Here is a 23410-nt window from a genome sequence, read left to right on the forward strand (position 1 = left end):
GAGGAAAGAAGTTAAAAGAAGTATTGGTTTTTATATACCTATTGAAATTAAGTTGCTCTAATGATGAACAAGCTGATGATCTGATATAGACCTTTTTTAAAATTAGATTATCTTGGAGATCCCTGGTCATCTTTGCTATGGCTTAGCTATTACAATATGAAACAGTATTTCTCAATTTATATATTAACGTGCTTGCAGATATGGATGGATCTTGCAAGATGAGAGGGAAATTCGTCGTGTGGATATTTTTTAGACCACAGGAAATGGTTTCTTGAATATAAAAATGTTGCATCATCATAGATCTTTAGCATTTGAAAGAACCCTAGCAAACAATTACCACCAGATGCATGAATCATCTTTACAGTATCTCCATTTACAGTTTCATATGAATTTGATACACGTTCTCTGTATGCTGTTCTCTGTTTTTGCCTCAGTGTCTGGGTTCTATAACTTCCTTACTTTATTTGACTTTTTAATTCTACTTTCTATGTATTTGTTTTCCCCTCTCAATTAACAGTAAATGTGGAATAGAATGAAAGGGGTTTTTCTTTTTTAATTATTCTTGTAAAGAGATACAATCTATTCCCTTTCTTTGAAGACAGGACTATTAAAGAAAGTCTCTTTGTTGCCATAGGGGTAGTTAGCTTCTGAGATTTGCTTTTAAATATAGGTTTCTTTAAAATGTTTTAAAATAGAAATATCAGTTATATATCAAGATACACTAAAAATTTTGTGCTATGTTGTATGTTTTCAGGAATAGTTTGTATATCGGAGTTATATTTCTTTTTCTAGAATCTTCTGGAAATATAGAATGACCTCATTAACTATAGAAAGCTCTCTCAACTAACTATAAGCAAAGAGATTTTTTTTCCCCAGGAATTGATGCTAAATAGATGAAAGGTTTTACAGTTAATTCTGTAGACGTACATATGTTTAAGCACATATGCAAGTTTGAAGTCAGTATGGCACATGTGTGAAGATAGTCCTTCTAACCTAGATTATCTAGCTGGTAGACCTTGCCCAGTGAGATTGCTATCTCTAGTAGTTAAATTTTCTGAAACAATTTTATATGCCATTAGATACATAAGATGTGGTTTGGAATACTGTTAGAGTGATAACGCAGTTTGGAATACTTAGAGTGATATATGAAAATGTACTCTCTGACTTGACAAGAATATAAATCTTAACGTATACTAAGTGGTTCATATGAGAGACTAAATCCAAAATAGAAAAGAATGAAATTTTTTTAGGAATGTAAATTATTTTGCCTCTTATTTTGAGGTAGTCCACCCTTAACACTGCTAAAAAATCTTAGAGTAGTGGGGAAAAGTGCCTCAAGTGTTGATGATTTAGGAGTTAAATTTGTAAGATATACTCTTTCTGGCAGATAACATAGAGCCCATAAGATCTGTGTATTGGAATCGTGTTCTAAGAAAGGCCATTTGGATCCTATATACCTGCTTCACTTAGGCTGAGCTTCTCCATAGCCAGTACATTTCTTGTGATAATTTTCTTAAACCATGTTGCCTGGAGAGAAACTGATGGAGCAATAGGTTAACGCATAAGAATGGGTCAGTCTGAAAAAGAAAGGCTAAGATTGGGCTGTCTTCACTGCAGATTCCCTCAGCCTAAATTTATTCACCGTTTATGGGAGTACCATAAAAATAAAATGTCAAAGGTAAATAGACTTGGCTTTACAGAGATTTACAGTCTCACATGTACTCATCCCCATAAGAACCCAGTGAAATGTAGATGAGAAAATTGAAGCTTAGAGAAGTTAAGTATTTTTTGTAAATTCAGTCAGTTAGCTAGTAAATGGCACAGATTGGATTTATTCCAGATTTAGCAATGCAAAGAGAAATAACAAAAGGGTGAATAAAAAATTTTGTACCAGAAGTTGTCTTTGGGCAAGCTTGGACAACCGTGATCTCAGTTTATGAAGTCGTTAAAGTTCCTGAATTGATGACCAGTGCCTCCAGTTTGCACACGTTCTTTGAGAAACATAAGGAGGTTCAGGTACCCAAGAGTGATTTCATTTGCTTTCTCCTCCTCCTCCAGTAGACCCATCCCTGCTGAGTAGATGTCTGGTGTCAGCCGTTTAACAAAGAGCTCTAGTTCTAAGATCCTGTTATTTTATGTGATATCCAACTATTGGCCTCCCTACCCTTCCATCAAAACAGTTTCCTGATCAATTCAAAATTGTGACTACATTTAACTAAGCTACACCGTAAATGGAAATCTTAGCTTACCTTCAGTTGTGATCATTATTTTATGCTCTTATTTTTAGTCCTCTGTTCCTGTCACTATTGTTCTGTGTTATGCCGTATGCTTTTAAAAAAGGCCTTGAAGACAAGGTTAATCCTTGCTTGTTTTATTTCATTCTTAGTATAGCTTTGCATGCAGTTAGGAACTAGATAAATTCTTACGGTGACATTGGGGTTTTTTTTCAGTCTGAAATTTATTGATTTATTTAATTTTATTTCATTTGAATATCTTAACATTTAACCAGCATGCTGGATTGTTTTAATTTGCAGCTATACAAAATTATTTTTTCATGGAATAATTTTGCCCAAATAAAGAAAATTAGATAATCTTACCATCTAATTCTTAATTTAAAGAGATGATTTGATACATCATATAAAGTTTTTCTTTGTATAATTCTTGGTATATTTACATCTTTATCATCTTACTCATCTTATTGGTTAGATAAAAACTGGGCCATTACTGCTATACATAACTGATTTGCTCTTCAGTTTTATCACCTTCATTTTCAGTGAGGAGAAGTGTATCTAGTAAAATGACTGATGAAGACTGAATGGTTGAACTTCGGAGCCTCATTGGGCTCTGGTACATGGCAGGATTGATGCCATTTCGCATTCCATGTTTCATGAAAAACTTAGAGTTCTCTGCCATTGGATTCCGGAAGTAGATATTACTGGAGCATTTTCTAAGAGTTTTTGCTGATTTTGTGGCCCGGTAATTGCAGGTGATGTATCGGCGAAATGCATCCCGAAATGTCTTGTTGAAGAGGGTGTAGACCAAAGGATTCACCCCTGAGGAAACATAGCCTATCCACACAAATATCTCCAGGAGCATGTTGAGAGTAGTCTGGTTGCAGGAATCGCATAAAACTAAAGTTACATTTGTAATAAAAAAGGGGCACCACATAAGCAAAAAGAGGAAAAACACTATCCCTAGAACCTTTGATGCTCTCTGTTCATTGGAAATGGTCTGCACTGACTTTTTTCCTACTGTGGACATTTTTCGCGTAAGTATGTCATCACTTGCATTGGGCAGAGTTTTGTCCTTTTGAGAACCATCCAGCATTGCTACTTTTTCTGGGGATGAGTAAGGTGTTTCATCCTTTCGGAATACTGTGGACACAGTCAACCATGTTAAGCGTTGAGGTGGCTTGTTTTTGAGCAAGTAAGCTTTCTTCTGTAAAGCATGGATAGTAAGAAAGTAGGTGACAATCATGATTGCCAGGGGTGTAAAGAAGGAAGCCAGTGAGCCAAAGAGCATGAAATTGCCGAAACGATCCTTTGTCAGCCCACAAGTGATGTTGTTTGGGTTACTCACGTCATTTTCTATCCCTTTAATAGGGACCGGAATGGCAATGCCTAAGGAAGGGGAAACAAGATAAATTGAGTTACTTTATGACCTTTGACTCTTAGATTAGGTCTTTTTAGAGTTTATCTTAGTGACTTTATGGTGTTAGTGTATTATAATTCTGGTACCCACAATGTGGAACTTGTCAAAGCGCTTAATCAAAGGAAGAGTTGACAAATAGAACCTAAATCAGCAAGCCTGCTGTTTTTTTTTTTTTAATATTTTATTTGTTACTATGTTTTGGTGGGAATGGGGAAGGTAATTAAGTTTATTTATTTGTAGAGAGTGTATTGGGGACTGAACCCAGAACCTCGTGCATGCTAAGCATGCGCTCTGCCCTTTGAGCTATACCCTCCCCCAAGCCTGCTGTTTTTTGAAGAGATTGGCCAGTGGTTTCAGTTTTATAATTAAAGTTTCCCTAAAAGTACTGTATATCTAGGGGATGTCTTCATTTATTCTCCATTTCTCATAATCTGTTGTTTGTTGATCTATTCCAGGCTAAGGAAAGGAATTCAGAAGAGAAGGTGCTTTTATCTTAATTTCCAATGTAGCTGAGCTTAAGTGACTTCAGAGTACATTCGTTCAGCATCTTAATAATGAATAGATAACTATTTTATCTTTGAGGTTGTATAGTTTCATTTAACAGACAGTTTTATCTTCTGATATTTGTGAATGTCTTTTAACCTTTTCTTTCTGACTTCTTAGGAAAAACTAAGGGTTCTTTTTTTTTTAATGCTACTTAAAATTTTGAGAGTATGTGAATTATGAAATTTATTTTCAAGATTGAGGGTTCCTCTAATAGGAAAGACATGTACCTCACGCTAATTTTCTTATACTTTAAATACCATGAAATAGGTATTTAAATATGATCTTGCTTAGTGAAGTAGCTTATTAGGAAGACAACAGAAAGGTTAACCTGAATGCTTTCTCTTTGAAACAGCAGATATTTAAAAATAAATCTGAATTCATTGATCTTTAGACACCTCTAGAATCCTTAAGGGTATCATAAAAAAATTCACTTATATGAATCTAAAAGTACTCCTATCATCTGTACAGCCTTTTTATGGTAGCAGAGAGACCTTGACAAGAATATTTTCCTCAAACTCTTTCTGATGGATGCCACTGCTTTTTCTACTTTTCCTCAGGTACACTAGCAGAAAGAAGATTTTGTATACTGTATACTTAATGTTCTATACTAGGGGTCAGCAAACCATAGCTCAAGGGCCAAATCTGGCCTGCCTTCTGTTTTTCTAAGTAACATTTTATCAGAACACAGCCATACCCATTTGTTAATGTATTCTCTGTGGCTGATTTTGTTCTCCCGCTGCAGAATTGAGAAGTTTTGACAGAAACCATATACAGTCGGTAAGATCAAAATATTTACTATCTTGACCTTTATGGAAAAACTTAGCTGACACCTCCTCTGCCCTGTTACTTTCAGGTAATCATTTCACTGCTCTCCCCCTCAAAACATTTCCCTTTTAAAGTTTGTTTAATCTACTTATACCGTTCTATTCTCCATCTGAGTCGTCTACCAATCTCTAGGACATGTGTTTGTCTTCCTTAATGGTTTCAGCCCCTTGCTGTAGTCTTCTCTCCACTGTTCCATTGCTGTCGTCTCCCATGACTTTATCCCATTGATGACCCTTCTAACCCCTAATTTTATATTTCTTGAATTTTTCAACTCTAATTATTATTTGCACTCCTGAAACCATTCATAAGTCCACTTAAAAGTATCCCAAATCTAAAATCATGAACTCTGATATATCCCTTTTTTGTCCTGCTACTCTTCATCACTGTAGAACTTCTTTTCTGCTATCTTGACCTCTAGTCCATCCTTCTTTCTCTATTTTCACATTCCATTAACTCCCATCCAGGCTCACATTACCTCCTCAACCAGCTTGCTGGTCAGTAATACTTAAGTTTTCATTGTTTTAAACCCTTACCCTCTAATTCTCCTTTCATACCTTACTTGTTATTGGGTGTTACCTGGCATAACTGTAAATCCAGAAAAAGGAAGTGAGCTCTTTTTAGCTCTTTGCAAAATTGAAAACTGAACTAACCCTGTTATCTGCCTTTTCTTTTACAAAGTTACTAGATTGTCACTGGTACATTTTCTTATTTATCTTTGTATTCTTAGTACCTCACATATCATAGGTACTCAGTATACATTTGATCAATTTATAAATTCATGTAATCTCGCCTTGAGATAGCATTTCTACCAGCAAGCTGTTTATTGGCTTGATATTTCAGTTTCAAATGTTTTCATTCTTAAGGATCCATTTTTCCTATTTTCTCCCTACTATTGCTCTATTCCCCCCAGTGTACCCCAACACATACACCTCACACCGTCTTCCTTTCCTCCTTCTTCATTATACTGAACTTACCAAAAAGATAATGGATTGTTTGACATGAACTTCTTCAGTTTTCTGTCTCTCCACTTTAAATTTTGGTAATTGTCATCCATTATCTCCCATGCCCTTTCCCTAGCTTCCGTTTTAAGGACCTCTTCTGTTCTGTCAATCAGTCTTTGTCCTCAAAACTAGATTTATCTCAGTGCCTGCAGATATCTATATTCTAAATAAACTTTTCCTGGACCCTTATGTCTCCCCAAGCCAGAGTAGTAATACTCCTTACTTTGACCTCCAAACTTTTGAAAAGAGGGGTGGCTTTGGTATGCTTTATTCCAGGATTGTAAAGGGTCATTTTCAGTGTCTTTCTTTCTTGTTTTTTTTAGCCCAAGTATTCCTTTTTCTGATTAGAGAAAAAACACATCCTTTTCTTGCTTTTCTTTTAGCATTTTAGGTCTCTTTTGATTCTTTTTCTCTTTAAATTTTTTCTTACTAGGAGAAAGTGAATCTGCTGGTCAGACTGTTAATGGTCATAGTAACTATTGTGAATCTGTTTGTTTTTCTGATACTAACTTATAAGAGATTTGAGTTATCATTTATGTTGTACTTCATGCTAAGATATTCTAATATAGCGGCTATCTTTGAGCATCAAAGATGGATGCAGGGACATAAAACAGAAGCATGATTCTTCCAAAAATCATTTCTGAACATCATTTGTATCTCTCTTAAATCTTCTAATTAAACATGTTCAGAACACTTAAGCAGACACTAATGCTTTTAGTCTGTATACATAGTGGCTTCCAGGATGAATATATGAACTTTGATACCTGCATACAAAATATTTGGGTTTTTGTTTTTTTTTTTTGCTTTTCCTGTTTATCTTCTTAGATGTGATTTAAGGTGCATTTCAATTTTTTTTGTTACTTTAATAAAATTTTGGGATTCTGCATGCTATTTAGACCTTAATGATTGGTTGACAAATATGAAAACTGTTACTACATTTAGTCTTACTGCATGTCAAAATTAAGCCATGAACTTTTCTGCTTTTTCATACTTTTTGCTTATATTATGGTTTAGAAGCTGTAAGATGAATGCAGTGTCATAAGGAGCTTGTATTGGTGTATCAGTGTCTACCAGACCTGGTAATTTCCTAGTCAAATGGAACCAAAGACTATATACACCACCCCAAACCCTGACGTTCCCCACATACCAATTGAAATTAACCACACCACTGTGATCTTGATGAATGCTGTACCTCGTGAGTTACATTGATTGGCCTGGATTGGCTTTTTGATGGCTATGTAACGATCCACTGAAATGGCACAAAGATGCATGATGGATGCAGTAGAAAAAAGAACGTCAAGAAATAACCAGGCAGGGCATAGAACAAGTGGGAGGGGCCACATAGCCTCTGAAAGAAAGAAAAAACAAAAACATTTTCTGCAAAATGGCAACCTTGAATCTGCAGTTTTTAAGTGATACATATTTTTTTAACTTTTTCTTCATTCATCTGGAATTTTATGACTTAACTCCACAAGATAATGTTTAACTTCAGATAATGGAGTCAGTAATATTAAATGTATTTCTGTAGGTGTTACCTTTTTTTTTAATATTTAATTTGTGTGTGTGTGTTGGGGGGAGATAATTAGGTTTGTTTGTTTGTTTATTAATAGAGGTCCTGGGGATTAAACCCAGGACTTCATGCATGCTAAGCACATGCTCTACCACTGAGCTGTACCCTCCCCCTGATGGTACTCCTTTTAAGTACATTTTGTTTTGTATAATAATTACAACTCTTTTCCTAAATCAGCAGTTTAGCATTTTTAGCATAGCATTATTTTAACCTTTGCTCTTTTGTCTATTCCTTTTGTGATCTTTGAAAAATTTATAGTTTTGCAATTGGAACTTAACCTTGCTTTTCAGATAAAATTTACTTTTAAGCTGCCATTAATATTAAAAAAAACAAATTTTTTTACCGAATAGAGGAAGCAATATAATGTGGCAAAAAAAAATATTAGAATGGGAGTCTCACTAATGCCTGGGATCGCTCACTTCTGGCAATAAGTAGCAGCATGATCCTTGTTTATAGCAAACTCTAATTTGGTTAAATAATTAAATGGAATGACTTGAGTTTTCTTTTTGACAGAAATAGTTCTTAAATAAAGTTTGCAAAAGGAATGGCTTCACATTATCCTGAAGAAAAGTGGATTATTACCCTTCCATATTCCATCCTTCACTCCAGGCACTGGAGATGTAATAAGCAAAACAGTCTTTTGGTTTAAAAAGAAACTCTCATTATTAGGCATAGTCCTTAATTTATTTAACAAACTCTTATTTAAAAAGCACTTACTCTACTCCTCGTACAGTTTTAAGCACTTTAGAAATACTAACTTTTTTTTAAAAATTCAGGTTTGGGGTATGGTATTGAATATTCTACATAGTTTTCCAATAAATTTTCTTAGACAAGTATCCATACGTATATGAATTTTATATACTAAACATATACCCACTACATACATGTTTGCAGTTTCAAAGTAACTAAAATTTATAATAGAATATGCCCTAGAATATTTCAGTTAGAATCCTTTTTACCAACACACACACACAGATTTTAGAACTTGCTATAAAAAAGCAAATTGCTCCTCTGTAGAACAAATGTCATACATACGAGATTATCTAAACCTTTTTATGGTTTAATTGTTGTATGTCCACTGACTAAATGTAACTTTCTTTTCTTTTCCTTTTTGCAAGTGTATCTGACTTTGTCAGCTATAAAATGATTAAACTAATTGAAGGGGGAACCAAGATAACCATCCCAGGATTTCAGAGCACAAAGAGACCCTTCAGTTGTAAACTGAATTCAGGAGGCCTGCCTGAGGGTGGAGAAAGGTTAGCATCCCAGACCAAAAAAGGACCATAATTTAGGGAAAGAGTTTTTAGGTAGACTTGAATATATTTTTTTCAAGATTCAAGAAGGATCTTACTGAAAAATATTTGGATACTTCACAAAAAAGTTAGCAAGGCTGACAAATCCACCCTTTGGTGCCTTCTGTTGTTTCCAGAGCTGGTATATGGCATTCTTAATAGGAATATTGAAATAATTCTTTTAAAACAAAATCTGTATGAATTTTTATTGAAAAGGGAGAAGTGATTGCTTGGTACTTGGTTCCATGTTCAGTAGGTTCTTTAAAAAGGCTTTAAAGCATCAAGTAGGAGTAATTTATACTTTTAAGTAAATTACTGTAATCAGACTTTATCTACTTCACTGAATTTAGGGTGGGAATAAGGAGTGGAGATGATAAATTGTAGTCATTGAGCTGGAGAGGGACCTTAGAGATTATATCACTGATTTTGCAAATGAGTGAATTCAGGTACATTTAGTCTTTGAATATGAGGGAGCATTTATTTATCAAAACTTAAATGTTAATTGAAAATGTTGTTTAGGACCTTGCCACTCAGGGTGTGCTCTTCTGGTCAGCAAAGATCAACATCACGTGGGAACTTATTAAAACTGCAGGCTTTTGGGCCTCGTGCCATACCTACTGAATAAGACTGCAGTTAAAGGAAATACCCAAGTGATTTGTATGAAGATCAGTGTTTGAAAACCACTGCTTTCTTGAAAGGGTGTCTTGCATTTGCTGGTATAGAATAGGCATTCAGAATTCCTTATAAAGAGAAATCTATGGGAGATCTCTTAAAGAAATAAAATATGGCAGAGAAACTTGTGTTTAAGAAAGAATCTAATCAATTAGATTTTCTCCCTATTAGCAGTAGTATTTGGATTTCCTGTTAACTAGTGAATAGTCAAAGGCAGCAATGTATTCTTTGACCTGAGCTTAAGCAAACTAATGGTCTGAGTGAAAAGAATCATATATGACTGACACAGTTTTGCAGTGGAAACTACTTAAAGTGAGGCTGCATTTTAAACCGTCCTAAAGTTCAGATTTAGAACTGAGTAGGAAGTAAAAAATGCTCAAGTCTAGAGGTACAACCAGAGATGTTGATCATAGTTAAGGATTTTATAAGGTGGATAATTAATGTCTTATCTCTTAGGCTTCCTGTTTTTTGTTTGTTTTTTTTTTAATTTTTTTTATAAGGCTTCCTGTTTTTAAATGCATGCCCTCTATCGTCTTTTAAAGTGGGTTGCTAATAATTTAAATTTACCCGTTTAGCTACTCTAATTTTGACTTTTTTTTTTTTTAATTTAAGGTCTGGAAAATTCTAGTCATAAATCTAATAGCCATCAGCAGGAAGCCACAATAGAACTCTCATATGAAAAGTACATGTCTTTGGAATTGGGCTGTCTGACCCACATACTTCTAATTGTGGGCCTAGAGGGAAAGCTCTTTAGTGCTGATTTTAATTAAGCCTATGAAGCCTTGTTAGCCTCACTTTCCAACAGAATGAATTTATTTTATAAACTCCAATTTTGGGACAGAAAGTGGATGTTAAAATTAATGCAGATCATTAGAATTTTATTCCTTGAGTCAGTGCTTTCTTATTGTTAACAGTAGAAATGTTGAAACATGATAGAGAATTTTCTTAAAGAGACTATGAGGTTTAGGGTTGAGTGATGGATCTTTATGATTAACCTTTATGATTCCAGGTTTTATGAAACACTAGTGAATAGACTGTGTTTATGAAACTAACATAAAAGTAACAGATGACTGCATTAAATTAATCTTTTATACAAAGCTAAAAGAAAAAAGAGTTTATCTAATTGCCTAATTAGAATTCATGTAATATAATAATTTATACAAATTAAAAAGTTCCAGACATCCTCAGTTTATGAAAGGTCTTTTCTTAGTCCAGACGCTTTCATTCTGAAGTCAAGTTGGCATTAATTTGATAGGCTCTAGGTCAGAGAAGATTTTTACTATTCAGAATAACTGAAAAAGTTTACATTGGTATGGTGAGGTATGTTAACTAACTATTCAAAACCTTATGTTATTTTTATTAGGAGTTTTTAATTTGTTTTAAGGGTTTATAATTTCATTTATTTGTTGTGATGTATTATGTCTAGCTTATTTCCATAGGCACGTAATGTATTCTTTAAAGTACGGATTTACATAAAAAGGAAAAAATTTGAAGAATCAGCCTAAGGGAAATAAGTTATCAGGTACTTAAAGTTCATTACTGTTGGAACTCTAAATTTGACTTTTTTATAAAAGCTAAGATAGAAGGGGGAAAATATTTAAATTATGTAGTATTTTTTGTCCCATAAGAAAAAAGCACACAAAATTTCTGTGAAAAAAATCCCATTTTCTACCTCTTTGCCCTGCCCACTTCGAAAGAGGAATTTAATTTCGATAAGATTTGAATAATGGCTTTTCTTTTGGCGCCTGAAGTAATTACAGATTGATAATTATAGGAGCAAAACAAGTCTTTGAGTCTTGGATTATAGACAGTTTATTATTTATAACCTTAAAAATACTAGTAGCACAAATATTTTGTTGGTTAAAATGAAGGCTTGTACACTTTAAGTACCACCATACGTAAAAGGTAGCAGAGCTGCTGTTCAGGTATGTAGGTTTCTATTTGTCTTCTAGAGAAGGTTCAACAACTTCTTAGGCCTAAGTCAAATATTTTCCTCAGAAAAGAGGTCTGGCAATAATTTCAAAGATTCATACAGTTATTGGTTAAGACCCAAGTCTGTATCATTTCATATGAAATAGAACTTTTAGAAAATATTGGGTTCTGCCTTGTCCCTCAAGAAAATTCTGTGGCCCTCCTGTTAGAGTTATTTAAGAGAAAAATGTTGTTTCTTTGCCAAATATTGAACAGTCTTGGTTGATATAATTTCTCATTTCATTTGAGAAAGCAGAAACAGGTTAAGGATGTGAATTCTAGAATCAGTTCTGAATTCAGATTTTGTCCCTGCCATTTATTTGTTTTGTTGTTCTCCCTTGTAAAATGGGGATGATAATAATAATACCAATTTTATAGAGTTACTTTGAGGATTAAATGCAATATTACATGCAAAATGTTAAGAACAATGACTGGCATAGATAAAGCACTCAATAAATGTTAGTTCTTATTACTATCATTGTTTGACAGAAACTCCCAACTAACCCAGCCATTGAAACACTCCTACTTAGAAATAATGAGCCATATCATCAGTGTAAAATCAGTACGTTTGTCTTCCTGCCTGCTGTAGCAAGAGTGCATGCATCCAATAAAACTTAAAGCTATACTTCAAAAAAAGGGCATGAGAACATGTTTAACTATTTAACTTTTAATTAAATTTGTACTGAAGTTGAATTTTAACTATATGTTTTATATAGATGGCAAAGAAGAATAAATAACCTCTGTGCATTGCCATGCCTGTTTTGGGGGGGTCTGTTTTTTGGTTTGAGGTTGTTTGTTTGTTTATTTGGCTTTCTTCTTAACTGTATAGAACTGTATAAAAACCTGAATTTTTTTAAACCACAAACTCCATTACTTGATGAGATAGACTAATGTCATCTGGAACTTGTTTATCCTTTGAGCAAGTTTTTAGTTTGGAAAGCTAAGTTTATATCATTAGTTCAGAAAATAATTAATATTAATCTCTGAATCTGGGACATAAAAGATTTCCCTTTTGAGGATTTAAAAGACTATTTTTAAAGCCATTCCAAGAGGACTGTGCCTATAAAGTTCACTGAGGTAAATAGTTCATGAATGTGTTAGGGTAGGACAAATCCTAAATGGTCCTGTTGTCCAAAAACAATATATTTTCAAATATACATATTTTTTATCTCAGAGATTCTTGTTCTATATTTTTCTCCCAGAAAAGAGAGACATAGGTCAGTGTTTAAATATTTATTATGAAGCTTCTGCTTTGTTTTTGTTGCTGTTTTTTCCACCATGTTAGAGGATATGAAGTATCCTGCGGTTAGGTGTCTAATATGATAGTGTTTTAAATGTTTCGAGTGATATCTTACTTATGAAAATTTTTCCTTGCTTTTTAGAAATTTTCGCTTTCCAAAAAGAAGTGCTTATAATTGCTTTGCTCCCTTATTTAAGAATCAGAGCAGCATTTCACTGCATAAATAACTTTTTTTTCTTTTACTGCTATAATTCATTTCATCTCTGATCAAATGCATATCTAAACTAAATCATATATTTTAGTATATAAACCCTTTGCATATTGTACTAATACCTGCCAATTGTTAGTATCTAAAACGTGCTGGGCCCTACTTTACAATTTCACTAGATACCTGCAGTAGAAGATTTAGCAGAGTCATTTTAAACAGAAAAGTGATTGAACTCTGATACTGTTAAGTGACTTACCTAAGCCAATACAAGAGAACCAAAGCCTAGGTTGTCTTGCTTCAAACCCCATGTTTCAGCCATTTTATACACCCTCTTTCAACCCTACTACAGACACTTTGAATTTATCGCTCGTGAGACATGAATTAAAACTTAAGTTATAGGTCAGCCAATGACCAATGGATGACCAAATGCTATATTTTCTCCCTTTACATTTTTAATCATTTATTTAATGAGAGAAGGAAGTTCAGAGATGTTCTTAAACTGTGAATGATATCCTGTCTTTTTTATATTGGCGTATGATGTTCTGTCCTCCTTTGCGTCCTACTCAGAGGCATTTTCAAGCCTTATTTTATAAGCCACTAATCTGTGATCATGGTTTTTAAAAATTACAGACAAGACAGTAAAAAAAAAAAAAACTAGAACTGTAAGGTAAAGGTTAAGTCGAGTGCTCCCAGAGAGGAAGAAGTGACAGAAAAGTTGATGTAGCACTATTTATTTGAAAGACTGTGTTATACCAGTTGTCATAATCTTGGTAAACTAGAAATTCAAATAGTACATAATCAAACACTGTACAAATTATTGATTGAATAAAATGTTTCTCAGTGTAAAAGCCACTTTAAAATTTTCAGTGCTCTCCTTTTTTAAAAACAAAACTTAATTTTATTAGAATATAAAGTATCAGTGCTACTTTCATTGAATTTCCCTGAGATAACTAAATAACTTATATCACTCATAATGATAGTTAATTTTTCTATGTTGAACCAGGGACACTTTTGTTTTTACAGACTTTAGAAGTTCTGGAGATTATCCCTGTAATGAGAGAAAAATACACAAAACTACTTCTGCGTTTTAAAGTTATCAGAAATTCTTATAAATATATTAATTTAGGAAGTCTTTGTACATGTTAACATGTGAAAGGCTATCAAAAAAATCTTAGTATTTGAATCATGTCCCCATTTGTATGTGCAGTTCCCAATTTATGAATGCATCCTTTTGAAGCTTCTTAGAGGGCAACATGCATTTTCTCATACATTTACTCATAAAAATAGAATAATGTTTTCAACAATGAATTAATGCAATAATGTTTTAAATAGTAGTTAAGTTCCCAGGTTAGTTTATTTTTTTGAATCTACTAACCTTACTATACAGCTTAATTACTGATAGTGGAGGCTATGAAAGAGTTTATTTTGTAATAAAAAATTAACAGATGTTTGAAAGAATAAAATCAGGTTAAATATACATATAATAATTATTCAAGACATAGATACAAAGATAGTCTACATATTTTATGTTAAAATATGTTGGGTTTTCTGCCAACTCTTACAGCTAAGAGTATCTTGGGCCCCTAAAATTTAAATATACACAGTTTTCAGCTGCTGTATACTTACTATTTTCCTGTGGAATACATGGGATTATCACTGTTATCAGCTTTTGTGTTTTGTCAGCTCACTTTAATACCATAAAACTTTGCCTTTTAAGATTTCTTAACTGTTTACCTGTTGATTTAAGTATCTGCCACAGTATTTTGCAGATACTAGTAGATGTTTGATATTTATGGACTCATGGATTTTAAAGTTAAAATTTACTTCTGTATAACTTCTTTAGTTTCATTTATTCAATTTAATGTATCAAATTTTACAGTAGTATGAGATGAGCATTTTAATATTTTCTGTATGCGTAGCAAAGCACAGTTTAAAGAATGATTTGACGTAGTAAGTTATTATTGTTTGCACAGAGATAAGAGCTTGAATCAGTGCCTGTACAATCTTTACCAAATATGCACAAATATTCCTACATAATCCTCATTTACTTTATTTCTTTTAAACTGTATTCAGAATTATGATTGTTTAGGTTCTCCTTTAGAGTAAGATTTCTTAATTATTTTCCATGGCTATGTGTAGCACTAGTTTATTCAAAAGGTTGCAGATTTGCAAAAAGGAGGGGGATAGATAGAAAGACAATGTTAATGTTTAGAGAGTCTATTAAAGTAGTAGAACTTCATTCATTACTCCTTGTCCTGCCGCAGATTTTAAAGCCTGAGTTAAGTGTTGATTTAGAATGAGAAGTTTTAGCCTATCACCATCTGATTGTATTTGGGGGATCAAGTACTTAATTTTAGATATCTTTCTATAATTACTTATAAAAATGTAACATTTAAACCTGAATGTAAATAGTTTGAATGTCAGTTTTTCTTCACCTTCTAATATGTATTCTAGTTATCTTAACCATATAAACAATTCCAAGAAGCCCTGTCTGCTACAAAGAATCATTTTTCTTCAACAGTTAAGGAATGGAATATCAATTTATGTCAAGCATCAAATAAGTTAAATACCCTCTTAATCCTGATTCTTAGGAGCCCTCATAATTCATGATCAGAATTATTTGTGCTTACCCAGATTCTGTAACTAGAGATAATATGCATGAATCAGAAAATACTTACATCATTGAAAATCATTAATATTTTATTATAACAAGCTAAGATTTCAGTTCGCATATTTTTTATTATTGTAATAACATAGATTTTAGTCACTTATTTTAATAACTTGAGATCTTGATTCTTCTAACATGTATCAAGGACGCAGATAGATGGTCAGATATCTTAAAAATTAAACAGCTAGATCATCTCTTGGGGTTCTCTGAGCCAGACCATTCCTTCAGCAACTAAACATAATTTTTTCTTAACATGACACGTTGTAAGACTTGTGTTTAAAAGTTTCAAGTAGACAGGCTATAAAGAGATAGGACAAGACTATTTAGAACAATTGTAATTTAAATTGGGGTTTAGAGATGTATATTGGAATTTAGTGATTCAAAGATCTTGTTACTGATAATTACTCCAGGACGTTAACTGTTGCAGGAGTGTCCTAGCTATTGACTTATCAAGAAAAGAAGTATTAGTAACAGGGTAAAATGTAGGTCTGTTCTTCACTATAATTTTTAGGTAATGTATGCAGAATGTATGAATATTGCTAACTTGGATGACTTTAAATGATTTTATTAGATGGATGAGACTTGTTTCTAAGAAATTATTTTTTGCTCTTAAAACTAATTATCAACCACAGAAATGATGAAAAATGCAGGATTGTTTACTCATTGTATCTTTAAATAGTCCAAGTCCATCTTTAAAGATTAAATGAGTATCCATTTCTCTAATAGTGTATCATAGTTCTGTGGTTTGATGGCAGGAACAAAATGAAATACTTACCAAACATTATTGTCAGGAGGGCAATCGGCATCACAAACAGTCCAACCAGCAAATCAGCCACTGCCAGGGACATTAGGAAATAATTGGTAGCATACTGCAACTTTTTCTCCAGTGAAACAGCCAGAATAACAAGGATGTTTCCACCAATTGTGGGTATTATCACCATGAGTATCAGAAGAGCTGCCCAGCGCGGTTTATTTCCCTGTTCCTCACCAGTCTGTTTCATTTCCTCTGGTACTGATCCTGTCTGTAATCCAAACCAGTTAGAAGAGATTAATTGATCAAATGAGCTCTGCAAAATGTGCTGAGGAATTGTGCTTTGTTCAGATTTTCTATAAGAGAAAGCCGTTTGCTGTTTTTTATGGTTTGAACCAATTCTGGACAGTGGTCAGCATGGTCAGTAGCTAAGCTGCTCATCTGCTTTTTTAAGGCATTGTACCCATGCCAAACACTCAAGGTCAAAGTTGGCTCCTTCCTTAAAAAAAAAAAGAATTTCAAGTTCTGTAAAACGAGAGCATACGTGCATCTGTCCTTGTCTGGTAGGGAAGGCCCAAGTGCTTAGTATTCTGCAGAGGCTTCAGAAGGCTTAGTGAAAGAAACTGATAGCTGTGAAAAAACACTATTTTGGGGGTTCTCTCTCTCCCTCTTTTTTTTTTTCCTCCTGTAGATGTGGAGTTGAGTTTAAATTTGAATGCCAGAAAGGAGTTCCCCGTAGATATAAAATATGTCGGTTGCAATATGTTATTTCTTTATTTTCGAAAACCAGTTTAAAAAAACACTTGAACTTACTAGTAACCCCTCCCTTCTCAGTAGGTCTGCTCTACATTTGTAACAGTGCAGCCAATTCTGATATGCTTCGATTAATGAAACAGGAAATGTATCAATCTTTTCAGTGGTATAATGAAAACTTAGGTGTTTCCTGACCCTTAAATATCTTTTTACCTTTACTTTAGAATACATACAGAAGATTAGAAACATCAGAGCACCAAATAGTTCTGAATAAGACTTTTCATACACACTGACCACCTACCTAGGAACACTCTAAGCCCACCTGTGGTCTTAAAAAAATGATTTACCAGCTAGGAGTCCTTATTTGTAATTGGGTTTTGCCTGATCAGGTTTATTTTAATACCGCCATAAATGCTATTTTTATAAAACATTTTAGAATTCCTTCATTTTGAAAGAAGGGGGGAAATAATTACTAGGATCCAAATAATTGTTTTTACTTATTTCATCTTTCAAAGAAAGCATGTTTCTGCAACAGATATTTCCCAAATATATCACTTTATGCCAGATTTGAACCAATTCTTTTTTTGTTCTAAGTAGTAATTTTTTTCTTAGCCTTCCCAGCTTCCATGGGAAGGAGTGGAAGCTAAGAGGAAGATTAAATCATTTATTCATAAAATCTACAAATCCCACATTTAAAATCTCCCCTTTAACATTGTAAATTTTTCGGTTTGGTTTTTAAACCACTGAATAGAAATAAAAGATGATGGTAGCAGAGTTTTTGAAGGAAGAAAGAAAAGCCCCTTTAGATTAACTCTATTTTTATTTGTTAAATACTTACCTCTTACTTGTTCGTTAGTTTCCCAAGCATGTCATCTTATCTGCTCAGTAGACCTGCTTGCTGCTGTGACTGAAGTCCTCCTCCCTTTGACTTACTCTGAGCCTCCAGCACTGGTGCTTGAAAGCAGTGAAACAAATGTGTTGTATAGCTGTAAGCGTGCCAAGGAGGTTATTTCATCTTTGATACATTCATTTCCAGAGAGTAGCAGCATTCATTATAATTCATAAAATCACCAGTTAAGTATGTTGAACCAGTTCATGACCCCTATTCAAGTTATATTCTTAAGGGTTCTCTTTAATATTTGGGAGACTGTAATAAATTCTCATTTTAATGTAAGATAGTTTTGTTTTAGATAAACCCTAGGCTGTTTTTCCTATCTGAGAAAAAATAAGATACAGTCTAGAGATTCTAGAGCTTTAATTCTGTGAAGATTCTGCCCAGTGAGCCTTAAAGTGACTTCCAGAGTTCTAATTTCTACCAGTGAAACAAGATTCTTACCCAGCTTGCTGTGGAACACAATTAATTTGCTCTGGTTGCAACCTTATATAGAAGAACACAGAAAGGTCTGAATTCTACATGTATATGTAAGTTTCAGCAGAGACTTTTTCATTGCTCATTTTTAAAAAGATGACCTCTGGATTTGGGAATTGGTTCACTGGCAGTTTTTTCTTTCCACAGATAAATTGGGGAAAGTTACGATATATAATAAAAATATATTTCTGCCTTATTTCTGAAAATTAGTGTAAAAGTCTTAACTAAGCTAAGTTTTCCTTAAACTGTAGGACTGGCTTAGTATTAGAACTTAAGCATTTTCAAGGTTTCCTTTTAAAAGATCATCATAGCTCATTCATATTGTTAAATTGTTTAATTACTTCTACATAAGCAAGAGCATCTGTACCTCTTTTCTATTTCAAATTTATATTTCTTAGCTTGTGTGAAAGTTATTGGAAAATGTTTTGTTCATTTCAGTTCTACTGAGCACTTCAGATTTTATTCAGTATTTACTGCTTTATTTTAACTCAAAATTCAATATTTTAGAAAAAATATTTGCTAAGAATTTGGGGTGAAAATAAATAAAGTAATCCTCAAGAACAATCAGATAGATTGTAACGTGCCAGAATTTCTCTTCAGGAGTATGGAAATACCTTAAAATACTGCTTTATTCTGATCCACAATTTGGCTTCTGTGCTAGTGCAGGCAGATAGGTGTCTGCAAAACAAGTAATGTCACATTGAAAATAGCACCATTATATTCAATGAAAAGACTTGTATGAAATAAACCTTCATTGACTTGTATTTATAGATACATTTCTTTATTCACTGAGTATATTGCAAAAATACCAACCATTATTATTATTACAATACTTTATCAATACTAACCCTTCTTATCCACATTCACTCACTTTAAAAAAAAAAAGACCTTAACTAAAATAATTTAAAAAAATAATTAAAACTTGTTCTTGGAAGTTTTTTATTTTATTTTTATATTTTTAGTTTATGGCTAAGGAATGTAACTAGTTATAACAACTACTTATTTGGCAACCTTGAGTTATTAGCGTAATTGATAATCAGAGAGGAAGTAAAATAATAATAAATAAAAAGGTAGATGAATCTCTCAGTTGGCAAATAACTAAATTTGTGCTCTAAAACATCATGCATGATAGGTAGAAGGCCCCACTCCAAATCTTTTTACTCTAAAAACACATTTACAAAAACTTTTCTATCCCCCATCTTTAATGAAGATAAACATTTGCACATGGTGGTAAATCTGAATAGTCCGAAAGAATATTCAGTGATAAATTCACTCTTGAGACAGTTTTAACAAACACATTTCCCTCCCTACTCCAGAGCAGGGTAACAAATTAAAGGTGAACACACATTTTGGTAATAGCAAACAGGGCCAACTGAAAAAATAGGAATTAAAAACTGTAAGTGTGTAGGTCTACTCAGAATAGAGACTTGTATTCACCAGAAGTCATCCCAACATTGTAAATCAGCTATACTTCAATTTAAAAAAAAAAGAACAGAGGCTTGTAGCTCTTATATAACTCAACCCTGTACAACTCGTATGTGGTATAATAATTGATATCATAGTGATGACTTCCACATACTTAAGTAGAGGTTAAATTATCTTTATTCAGCTCTGTTTTAGATGGCAGAAAAATGTGAAAAACATTTTTTTATTTCTATCCAAAATGGTGAAAAATATAAAACTATGATTCTAAATGGTAGAAAAAGATTTCAAATATCTGGAAGCTTCATTTTTATAGAATATCTCATTTACCAAGAACTCCAGATTAATTAATTCTTACTATTGTAGCTTAAAGGTCAGACTCAAACTCTAATCTTACCATAACCAAGAAACCTAATTTGTGCATTTTTTCTAAAATACTGAACTTTATCTCTGATGCCTTTTAATTTATTAAACAAACTCTATCTTTGATTTAAGGAAGCAATCTAGTTTCTTTTATAGGTTTAGGAAGACAACTTAAATATCAGCCAAATATTATTTTTTTTTACCTCTCAGTCATAGTATCTATCAAACACTAATACATTAAGGGATTTTTAACAATATGTGGATTGTGTCCATTACATATTCATTCATTTGAGAAGTATTCATAGAGTTCTGTTTGCTTGTGGAGTTACATTGATGAGCAGGATAAACATATTCTGCCTTTATGTAATTTATAGTCTTATGGGGGATACAAATGAGTATACTGAAAATTATAATATAGATATGGTAGAGCTAAGACTAGCTCACTTCACCAGGGCCCACAGCACAGCTCAAATATTTCTTGGCTTTTTTTTCATTCCTTTCTTGGTCATTCTCTTTGATTAAATCAGCGAAAGAGCTGAAACTTTAGAAGGAATAGCTATTTCAAACTTAATCTGTTCTCCTTAGACTCTTTTGTTCATTCTCCCCTGATGACTGAATTTACTGCTTATTTTAATGAAAGACTTAGACCAATCTGAAAGCTTTGTGACCTTTCAGCTTCTTCTCAAGATGTCTTTATTTTCATCCATCCTATCCTTTGGGGTCATACTGTCATTCCTCTTTTCCACGACTAACTTTTACTCAAGTTCTTGATTCCAACACTTCGTGATATTCTTTGCAATCTAGCTGAATAAAGTATTTTCTTTTTCACACATAGAATACATGCCTTGAATATTCATTTCCTCAGCTTTAACTTCTTTCTTGCAGAAATGCTCAGGTTTCCAGTTAATGAAAAATGAAACCTTTCTTTATCCCTTAAGTTTCTTTCCTTCCTCATCAGACTTTTTTAGAGAATTGCCTATCCTTTTCCCTTCTTACCACCCACCCAGTCTATAACTCTTGTAATCAGATTTTTATCCCCAGCACTCTGCTAATATAAGTCTTAGAACGTCACTGATAACACTAGTTGTGATTTTGTGCAATATTCAGCACTGTTGACTGAGGTAGCCTCTTAACTGGTCTTCTTTCTTCTACCTTTGTGCTCTGCTCTGAATGGAGCAACCAAAATGACCACTTTTAAACCAGTCAGATCATATCATTCCTTTGCTTAGAATCCTGATGGCCCTTCATTTCACTCATAGTAAAAGCCAAAGTTCCTATAAATACTGAATAATCTGATCCTGTTTTCAACTACTCTTCCCCTTGTCACTACACTCAAACTGTTGGCCTCTTTGCTGTTCCTCAAATATGCTGAGCATCATTTCACAACAGGGCTTTTGAATGAGCTGTTTCCTCAACCAAATACACTCCTCCTCCCCCTAGCCACTTGGCTCACTTCCTCCTTGCCTTCTTGTCTTTACTTAAATAGCACCTTATCATTGAAGCCTGCCCTGACTATGCTAACTAATACTGCAAAATGGCCCCTTCTTCTGGCTCTTCCAATACCCCTTACATTGAATTACTTTTTTTGTTCTCCTTAGAACTTCACCATTTTACTTACTTTATTATTTATTATTTGTCTCCTACTGGAATGTAATCTGTCTTTTTGTTCATTGATCTCTTTGAGTTTATCCTGCTTAAAGTTTGTTGAGTTTCTAGTCTTTCATCAAAATTTGGGAAATTTTTGGCCATTATTTCTTCAAATGTTCTTTTAGGCCTTCTTCTCTTTTCCCACTAGGACTCCCATTATACATATGCTGGTATGATTTGTGGGTGCCCACAGATTTCTTAGGCTCTGTTCATTTTTCCTCATTCTTTTTCTGCTCCTCAGACTGGATAATCTCAACTTACCTAACATCAATTCTCAATTAACCTAACTTAATATTATCAATTAACCTTACTTGGTTCTTTTTTCTGCCTGCTCAAATTCTGCTGTTGAGCCCCCTCTAGTGAATTTCATTTCTTGGTTTGCTGATTTAAAAGGCAGAGGGAAACACACTAATAATACTGTAACTTTTTTAATGTTACAGATTTCTCTAGATCCCGGAATGCAATCTGAGATTTTTAAGAACCATGTTTCTTATTATGGTGAATTGGTAATTTCTTTATATAAATCTTATGAATCTTCTTTCTTCTCACCTCTCTGAGGTGTTTTCACTCCATTTCAGCAGCACCTGAAAGAAATTAATCTGTTTGGAGATATGCCAAAAGCTTGTCTAAAACTATAATAATTTTTAGTTTTCTGAAGTCTAGTAAAAATAACTTTAAAGAAAAAAAATATCCCCCACTCTTTTAATCTCTAATGGCATTCACTTTTTAAATTTTTATAAAGTAGCCAAAAAATAAAGAGAGTAAGAAAAGTTGTTAGAATTCCACAACATGTAGCTCCATTGTTGAAAACATATGCAGCTAGCAAATTTGTAATTGTCTGAGTAAATATACTTTAAACATACCAAAATGTAAATATGAGGTAAAGTTAAGTCATAGGTAACACGTTCTATGCTAATCAGATGGTTTCTCAAGTATTGAATTCCTTGCTCTCTAACTGTCCCCATCCAATAAAACAAAATCTACTGTTTTTCCTATGACTTGACCATTTCTAGACATTAATTTTTCTAAATATGTTTATGGAGACATAGAGATAAACTTTTATTGCTACTCAGGGATTAGTCATGTAAATACTTGGTTATAAATGCTGATCCAAGGGCTGCTGCTGATCCATTTATAACAAAATATGGGAATTATTTTGTGATATTATCTTAAGAGATAAATGTTTACATAGAAAAGCAAAGATTTAAAGAATGTCAAAAAAAAGAAAGATTTAAAGAATGTCAGAATTATCTAAAACAACTGAAAGAAAGCCTTACGCACTGTTATTAAAGAGTTGGTGTATTTTCTGTTAATTTGTAGATTCTTTCTCTCTCTCTTGCCTTGCCTCTTTTTCCCCCACTCCTTGCTGCTTGTTTGTTGAAGATACCAGGTCATTATTACTGTCAAATTTCCCACAGTATGGATTTTGCTGACAGCGCCCCTATATGGAATATAATGTAT

At 33.3% G+C, this 23410-nt stretch overlaps 2 protein-coding genes across 7 annotated transcripts in view; one reads left to right on the plus strand and one right to left on the minus strand.

Annotated features, from left to right (window-relative positions):
* The window catches only part of PSMD1 (proteasome 26S subunit, non-ATPase 1), an 80749-nt gene that overhangs the window by 25302 nt on the left and 32037 nt on the right, over window positions 1-23410 (plus strand). The window lies entirely within an intron of this gene.
* Window positions 1813-19093, minus strand: HTR2B (5-hydroxytryptamine receptor 2B). Of its 5 annotated transcripts, none has more exons than XM_045517454.2 (4): window positions 17987-19092; window positions 16420-16479; window positions 7171-7371; window positions 1813-3620 (listed from the first exon to the last, which is right to left on the minus strand). In XM_045517454.2, exons 2-4 carry the CDS (start codon window positions 16448-16450, stop codon window positions 2728-2730), a joined length of 1125 nt encoding a protein of 374 aa, XP_045373410.1. In that variant the 5' UTR covers window positions 16451-16479; window positions 17987-19092; the 3' UTR covers window positions 1813-2727. The 5 variants fall into 5 exon arrangements, with proteins under 5 accessions (XP_045373410.1, XP_045373409.1, XP_010954343.1 ...); XM_045517453.2 differs by having other exon boundaries at window positions 7216-7371; window positions 16420-16666; XM_010956041.3 differs by having other exon boundaries at window positions 16420-16666; window positions 17987-19091.

Source organism: Camelus bactrianus, chromosome 5 (genome assembly GCF_048773025.1).
Source record: "Camelus bactrianus isolate YW-2024 breed Bactrian camel chromosome 5, ASM4877302v1, whole genome shotgun sequence".
Classification (NCBI taxonomy): Eukaryota; Metazoa; Chordata; class Mammalia; order Artiodactyla; family Camelidae; genus Camelus; species Camelus bactrianus.

Bases quoted from the DNA above. Each gene is read 5' to 3' on its own strand.
- HTR2B (XM_010956041.3), bottom strand. From the start codon at position 16,645: ATGAAACAGACTGGTGAGGAACAGGGAAATAAACCGCGCTGGGCAGCT. The intron at 7,372-16,419 runs GTAAGTATTTCA...TCTTTCTTTCAG, and splicing joins CCTCCTGACAATAATGTTTG to AGGCTATGTGGCCCCTCCCA. The intron at 3,621-7,170 runs GTATGTGGGGAA...CCCCTTCCTTAG, and splicing joins GGTGTGGTTAATTTCAATTG to GCATTGCCATTCCGGTCCCT.